This window comes from Sorex araneus, chromosome X (genome assembly GCF_027595985.1).
Source record: "Sorex araneus isolate mSorAra2 chromosome X, mSorAra2.pri, whole genome shotgun sequence".
Lineage (NCBI taxonomy): Eukaryota > Metazoa > Chordata > Mammalia > Eulipotyphla > Soricidae > Sorex > Sorex araneus.
Genome location: NC_073313.1, coordinates 51,883,613 through 51,890,866, shown reverse-complemented (window position 1 = coordinate 51,890,866; position 7,254 = coordinate 51,883,613). Strand labels below are relative to the sequence as shown.

General features: G+C 53.8%; 1 protein-coding gene across 3 annotated transcripts in view; it reads left to right on the top strand.

Annotated features, from left to right (window-relative positions):
* The first annotated feature begins 200 nt into the window (after positions 1 to 200).
* The window catches only part of OTUD5 (OTU deubiquitinase 5), a 33,171-nt gene continuing 26,117 nt past the window's right edge, over positions 201 to 7,254 (top strand). Inside the window, exons 1-2 of one of the 3 annotated variants that reach the window (XM_055121549.1) lie at positions 201 to 379; positions 678 to 1,557. In XM_055121549.1, the coding sequence (XP_054977524.1) occupies positions 964 to 1,557 (594 nt within the window). In that variant the 5' untranslated portion in view covers positions 201 to 379; positions 678 to 963. Of the gene's footprint in view, positions 1,558 to 7,254 lie in introns of all 3 variants that reach the window. The other 2 variants (XM_055121548.1, XM_004606437.2) reach the window with 2 other exon arrangements.

The following is a 7,254-nucleotide window of genomic DNA, read 5'->3' as shown; positions in this document are numbered from 1 at the left end:
CGGGTGCCAAAGAGGAGTATCTGTTTCCCCAAACACCCACTGTCCCCACGGTGCCCGTCGACCCCAAAGATTGGCCCAAGCCACGTGAGTGACAGAATCTCTCAGCCAATAGTCACAGGATTCGACCAGTTATCGCCAGGGTGAAGAGGCTCCCACCCCTCCGCAGGACGTGGATTTGCAGGTGGGTGGGCCCGGAACTGACGTTTCAGGGGCTAGCTATGCTTTGAGTGTTGATATTTCCCAGTCCAAGCGATTGCGAGCAAGTTGGGAGCCTGAGAGAAAGGTACTTTTGTTTTCTTGCGCGGGGTGCTCATGCTCTTCATTGGCCGTCAAAGCTCGGGGAAAGAAGTCAAGAGCGGGACCGAGGAGAAGAAGAAAGGTGAGCAGCGAAGGTGCAGAGCGAAGGTGCAGACCGCGACCGGCGACGGCGGGCACGGGAGGGCGACCGCTCGACCCCGATTGGCCCGGGGGGCGTCATCGAAGATCCGAGCAACTGTTTGATTGGCTGGTGCCCACAATTGTTGTGGCAGCACGGAAGAGTATTGCCCACGTACTTCCTCGCGAGGGGCGGGGCTGCGCCCTGACGCGCGAGCGCCACACCGGGAGCCCCACCCTGTAGTTCAGGACCTGGAAAGGGGCGGGGCGAAGAAGTGCTTGTTTTGGTGCTTTCCTTTGAGGCCCGACGAGAAGTAGCAATAAACCTGCCAGCCTCGGAAGCGGAGACGACGGCCAACCCGCCGCGGTGCCTTCACCCTGCCTTCAACCGTTGGACTTTACATCCGGGTTTTGCCGCCGCGTGACCCCCAGCGTCGCCTACCCTCCTCGAACCACTGCCGCCTCAGACTTTCTATCCGGGTCCCGCCGATCCCGTGGTGCCTCGCGCCGGGCAGGAGCCCCCTCATCCGGGTTCTCTCCCAGCGTGCCCCGCGCAGAGTTTGCTGGGGGGTATTCGGCGGTGCCGCCATGACTATTCTCCCCAAAAAGAAGCCGCCGCCTCCCGACACCGACTCCGCCAACGAGTCGCCGCCGCCCGGGCCGCTGCCCCCGGCGCCGCGCCGCGGCGGGGGAGTGGGCGTGGGCGGCGGCGGCGCGGGCGTGGGCGGCGGCGACCGAGACCGTGACACGAGCGTTGTGGGTGCCCGTTCCCGGGCCTCACCTCCTCCCCAGGGCCCGCTGCCGGGGCCACCAGGTGCGCTACACCGCTGGGCTCTGGCCGTGCCCCCGGGCTCGGTGGCGGGTCCCCGGCCACAGCCGTCTTCCCCTCCCCCGTGCGGGGGTCCCGGGGGTCCCGGCAGCGGGCCCGGCGATGCGCTGGGTGCAGCTGCAGCGGGAGTTGGGGCGGCGGGTGTGGTGGTGGGAGTGGGCGGGCCCGTGGGCGTGGGAGGTTGCTGTTCGGGTCCCGGCCACAGCAAGCGACGGCGCCAGGCCCCCGTGGTGGGCGCTGTCGGCGGTGGCAGCCCGGAGCACGAAGAAGTCGGCGCGGGCTACAACAGCGAGGATGAATACGAGGCGGCCGCGGCGCGCATCGAGGCCATGGACCCCGCCACTGTGGAGCAGGTAAGGGGTCGGGGGCCGGTGGGGACCCCGGCTGGGTGCCGCGAGTGGGGTCCGCCTCGCGGCGCCTTGGGAAGGCGGGTGTCTTGCCGCCGAGCCCGGCGGGCTTTGGTGCTAGTGGCGGGGTGGGGCGGCGGCCGGCCCCCTTGTGCGCAGAGGTCCCCCGCAGTGCCACCCGATCCCCGGGACAGGGGCTGCGGGGGACCTTGGCCCCGGGGGAGCGCGTGTCGGGACAGGCGCCGGGAACTCTGCGCCAGGGTGAAAGCCTGCCGGAAGGGCGACCCTCGGCTGCTACCCTAAGGGCCCGGGTGTGCCCGGTGGCTTGTCACTCTTTTCTTTTAGGGGGAGAGAGCGCTAGGACTCCAGTGCCCGGCGTCTGCTTGAGGTAGAGGCGGGGTGCGTGAGTCTGAGGTACCGGCGTACTTTGGAAGTGGCCTGTGAGGCGACAGTCTGACTGTCTCTCCAGGAGTCGCAGCTGCTGTGGCCTCAGATGCTCTGGGACGGCTTTGGCCCGGTGCCCCTGCTTTTAGGAAAAAGTTCGGCAACCCCTCTCGAAATCGGCCTTCTCCAGCGCCACCCCCTGGATGGTTTCAGTTTGGGAAACCTTTCTTGTGGGCATTTTTGTTTATTTGTTTTGATTTTTTTTTTTTGAGAATGGCGTCCTCCAAGAGGAGGTCCAGGGCTCCCAGCGGCGATTCTTGGCTAAAAGGACCAGTGATTCAGTGTCAGGGCCCGTCGGTGACGGGACAGTGGAGTCCCCCGGCGCGCATGCTAGTCGTGCTTCCTAACCACGCTGCCGTCACCACCCAGCCTCAAAACGGACTCCAGGCTCAGGCCTGAGTCCTTTCTAGGAAACGTTTTTGGATACAGGAGCTTAAGATTCTCCCCCCTCGCCCCCTGAAACTGGGAAAGTTAGAGGCTGGTCCTGAAGTTGCTTCAGGGGGCTGACATACTTCCCTCCTGCGAAGAAGTTACAGGCAAGATGAGGTGTTTAGAGGCTCTTTTTCCTTGGATACTGTTGTCTGAGTGTTGATCTTGGGGTCTTGAGGGTCTCCCCCCCATGGGCTAGGAGATCTTGCTCAGCCAATTTTGAAGGACTAAAGTATATTTTAGGGGCATAGCAATCTTTCATCCCTCAAGGGGGAATGGGGTCCCGAGTGTTCCCTCAAAAGTTCGAACTTCCACTCAGGGAGGATGAGACACTTCCCTGATGACAAAGTCTGAGCCTGCTCTGAGTGTTGGCTTCATAGTTCACCCCAGAGCTAGGGTCCCTGAAGGGTGGATTGCCTGCTTGGGACTTGAACTTTAGAGCCCCTTCACTGATGGAATAGGTCCTGAGAAATGCCCGATTCCCTGGGAAATGTGGGGACAGTGGGATGTTGAAAAGAAGCTGAGCCTCTTTCTAGGGACCCAAGCCTGCTCTCAGGGCGAGCAGATTGGCCCACACTGGCCAATCCATTTTCACTATGGAGAAGACTCTGAGGTCCTCCCCACTGTGACCCGTGGCATCTTCCGTGGGAGAGAAGGTCGTGGTTGCTCCATAGAAAAGACCCTCTTAAACTGCTTTCCCTTAACCAGGAGCCCCTGACCCCTTTCTAGTGGGAGTTGACTGGGGCCATGAGGGTTGATTGCTCTCCTCAAACACTGGGAGATACTTGGTGTTTCTTCCCACCCAGGAGAGCTTCCTTGGCCTTTCCAGATCAGGGCTTCCTGAGGTGCATTCCACAAACTTTTTCTTCCCAGAGATAGGGAAGGGGGTTGTGCCTGCTTCAGGGTAAAGCTCTGCCCATCTTGCTCTCCTGCTTGGCTTAGGTAAAGCTGTCTGCATCACAGGGGCCAGGGCCTTATCTTGAATCCACTCATCTTGTTCCTGTTGCACCCAGCACTGCGGCTCCTGACCTCTTCCTGACCTCTTCTGGACCTCTTCTGGTCAGGAATAGGCCCTGTTCTTCCCTCCCTGGGTGGCATGAGGGCAGCTTTTCCTCCTCTACAGAAATAAGGATTGATACTGCAGTTGGATCCCAGAAGGACTCAGGGACCCAGAGGAAGAAGTGGTGACTAGAAAACCATGTCCTTGGATGCCCCCTGCACATCTCCTAGGCTAGGAGTCCTTTCCTTCTGCTTGTCCCATAAGAATAGGGAATTAAAACTGGGTGCGTGTGACTCTCCTCAAAGTCAGAGAAGAGAGTCAGAAGAGAGTCCTTTTTTGTTCTTGGCAAAAAAGGAGGAAGAGAATGCCTCTCATGGCCTCACCTGGTCCAACATGGTATTTTTGGGGGGTGAGAAGAAGGGAGACTTTTTCCTGACACCCCCATCTGGGTCGTGAACTGTCCCTGGAGGTATTTCTAGCAATTGGGCCAGTTAGGTCCTTTGGGAAGGAAAGGAGTTGGTGAGAGGGAGCCCAGATGGTGACTTGGTTCCTTGTTCTGACTCCTTGGGCTTCCTGTTTTTCCTGATACTATGACTAGGCTGTACTGCCTTTTAAGAGCCATTTAGTCACCTTGGGGTCCCAGTGTTGACAAGGTGGTGATACTACTAGGAGTTTCCTTTCCTCTGCACGATTTCTTTGCTGAATATCTACCCAGTGAGGAGAATGACTTGAAAATGTGGTGAGCTCAAGAGCATTTTGAGACAGGGGCATTCCTGCTGCGGTGGTGGGAGAAGCTGGACTTGACCCTGAAGCTAGGATTTTGTTGGTTTGCTCTGCTGGAGCTTTGCTGGATGAATCAGAACATTTCTGCTTGTGCCTTCTGGGCCTCAGTTTCCTTATCAGTTGGGGAAGGAGTTAGGTGGAGGTGTTTAACTTCTAGGTCTTGGGGAAGTCACTCCAAAGCCCTCTGGACTTGGAAATGACAGAATAGTTGGGGTCTTTTAAGGAAGACCTGGGTTTCTTCCTTACCCTTCTGCTCCCTCCTAATCATCCATACTTGGTGGCCTGTTTGGTGTAAGGCTCAGGGCTAGGGGCTAGTGATTTCTGTGGTCAGTTGTTCTGTGGTGAACAAGCTTGGTGGTTGCTGCCAGGAGCCCTGTTGCTGTGGCGGTAATGTGTGGAAAGAGGTAGGGCCTTGAGTTCCAAAGGGTCTCCTCTTAGCTGCCTTACGGGTTTAGGCAGATTCTAAACTTTCTCCCTCCTTCCACCCCCCACCTCCTGGTAAAAGTCCACCCAGTCTGAAGGTCTTGAGTCTTTGAATACCTGCCCCCCAGCTAGATCTTGAGCAATGCAAGTTTCACTCTTTTCACTTTTCCCCCAGACTTATGAACTCTTCCTAGGAGCCTTTGTCTACCACAAATTACAACCAATGGTATAACAGGAACTCTCTCCACCTAGATGATCTTAGTTGTAGTTGATCTTAGAGAAGATCCCTTTTCTGTGCCTTCATTTTCCCATGCATAAAATATGTAGTGGTAACTTACATGTAGAGTTGATTATTTCTATTCGGAAGTAAATTGTGATATCTTTTTTTTTATCAATTCTCTGTCCCCACCACTCCTCCACCCATTGTGAAAGTTCTCTTTGGGCCACACCCAGCAGCGCTTAGGGGGCATTTCCTGGTTCTGTGCTCTGGAGTGACCCTTGGTATTCCTTGGGGGACCATGTGGTCTTGCCTTAGTCCTTACTGTGGTGAAAGTTTTGAGTGGGGTCTTTTGACTTTCAAAGCTGTGCTATAGAGTTTTAATCAAGTTTTCATTTTTTTGTGTTTTATTTTGGTGAGTGCTGGGGGGGAGGAGGGGTGGTGTCCACACCCGGCAGTGCTCAGGGGTTATTCCAGTCTTTCCACTCAGAAATCACTCTGGTGGGCTCTGGGGACCATATGGGATGCCAGGGATGAAACCTGGGTTGGCCACATGAAGGAAAGTCCCCTATTTGTTGTACTATCTCTCTGGCCCCAGCAAGTTTTCAAACTAGGAAGTTTTTACTTCCCTGGTTCATACTATAGCTCTGGTTTTTATTTTTAATTTTAACAGTTTTATTGAAATACTCCCTTTTCAGGCACACATACATGATGATGTTGGGGAGGTTCTCTGGGATTGTTCCCAGAGATTCTTGGGGGGGATAATGTAGTTCCCAGAGCATTTGCTCCAACCATTCGAGTTGTCTCTCTGGCCCCTAAATTTTATTTATTTTGAGTTTTTTGGGGCCACACATGGTTGTTCTCAGGGCTTATTCCTGGCTTTGTACTCAGGGATCACTCCTGGCAGGGCTGGGGGACCGTATGCGATGCCAGAGATTGAATCTAGGTCGGGTGTGCAAGGCAAGCTCCTTAGTCGTTGTATTATCATTGATCCAGCCTCAAATTTACCATTTTAAAGAAAACTGTTCAGTTAATTTTAGTATGTTCACAGAGTTGTGCATATGTCACCATGATCAGTCAATTTTAGAATATTTTCATCACCCCAAAGTCAGCTCTGTATCATTGTCATCCCCCAGTTTCCTTATTCCCTTGGAGCCCCTGACAACCATTAACATACCTTGATTGATTGGTTTGTTTATTTTGGTCGTTTTATGTAAGTGGAATCATACAATTTGTAGTACTTCGTGATTTCTTTCACTTGGCATAATCTTTTCGAGGCTCATCCATTTCGGAGCATGCAGGAGTACATCACTTATTTTTGCTCCACAGTAATAAATTTTTTGGTTTTAAATTGTTGCAAGCCCCTAACTCCTCAATTTCCTTCACACACACACACACACAGCCAGTGACCCTGTAATTGGCTTTGCATCTTGCTCTTTTCCCATTCCTCTTTTCTGGAGAGCTTGTGTTGGTCCTTAGCAGTGAGTGTTTCTCATTGGATAGGTTGCCTGTGTTTTGCCCCTGGAGCTGAGCCAGTGGTCTGGGCATCTTTGGGGAAAGAGGGGTGGTCTTGGCACCAGGCCTGCTGGGACAGAGCTATGAAGCCCAGAATACTAAATATCTCTTGGCCATGGGCTCTGGGAATATATCTGTCTACGAGATGTCTCTGTTGCTGCTGTCTTTCCTGGTGCCTTCCGCTGCTTTGGTAGTAGCTTGTTCATCCATGTGTAGGGTCAGCATCTTCCCAGGCTGGGAGGGTTGATTCCTCTTGCCTTAGTGCTAACTCTTTCCCTGGAGCATGCTTGAGAAGTGGATCGTGCAGAATGGGAGCCAGTCTATGTTGCTTTATAGACCAGGTGTGTTACAGTGGGATTGTATTTGTGTCCTGTGGCTTTCAACAGTTTACCACAAATTGCGTAGTTTAAAAAGACAGAATTTTTGTCTTCTCACAGTTCTGGAGGTCAGAAGTCTGACATCCTTTTCTTTTTTTGAGAAGGGCAGTCACACCTGGTGATGCTCGGTGCTTACTCCTGAATCTGCGCTCAGGAATTGCTCCTAATGGGGCTTAGGGGCCCATGTGGGGTGCCAGGGATTGAAGGTGGGTCAGCTGTGTGCAGAGCAAGAGCCCTACAGCCCTACCTGCTATATGATCCTTCCGTCCCCAAAATTAATTTTATTGGATGAAAGTCAAGGTGTCGGCATGGTCATATTCCACTCCCTGCAGTGGCTCTAGAGGAGAATCAAAGCTTCTTTGGCTTTAGGGGTCTGTCAGCAATTGTTGGTTTGTGGCCCTTCACTTCAGCCTCCAATTCAGTCTTCATTTTTTTCTGTGACTCCTCTTTTGTAGCAAATATTCCTCTGCTCTATATTTATGAAGAAACTTCAGTTTACTTATAGATCCCACCCA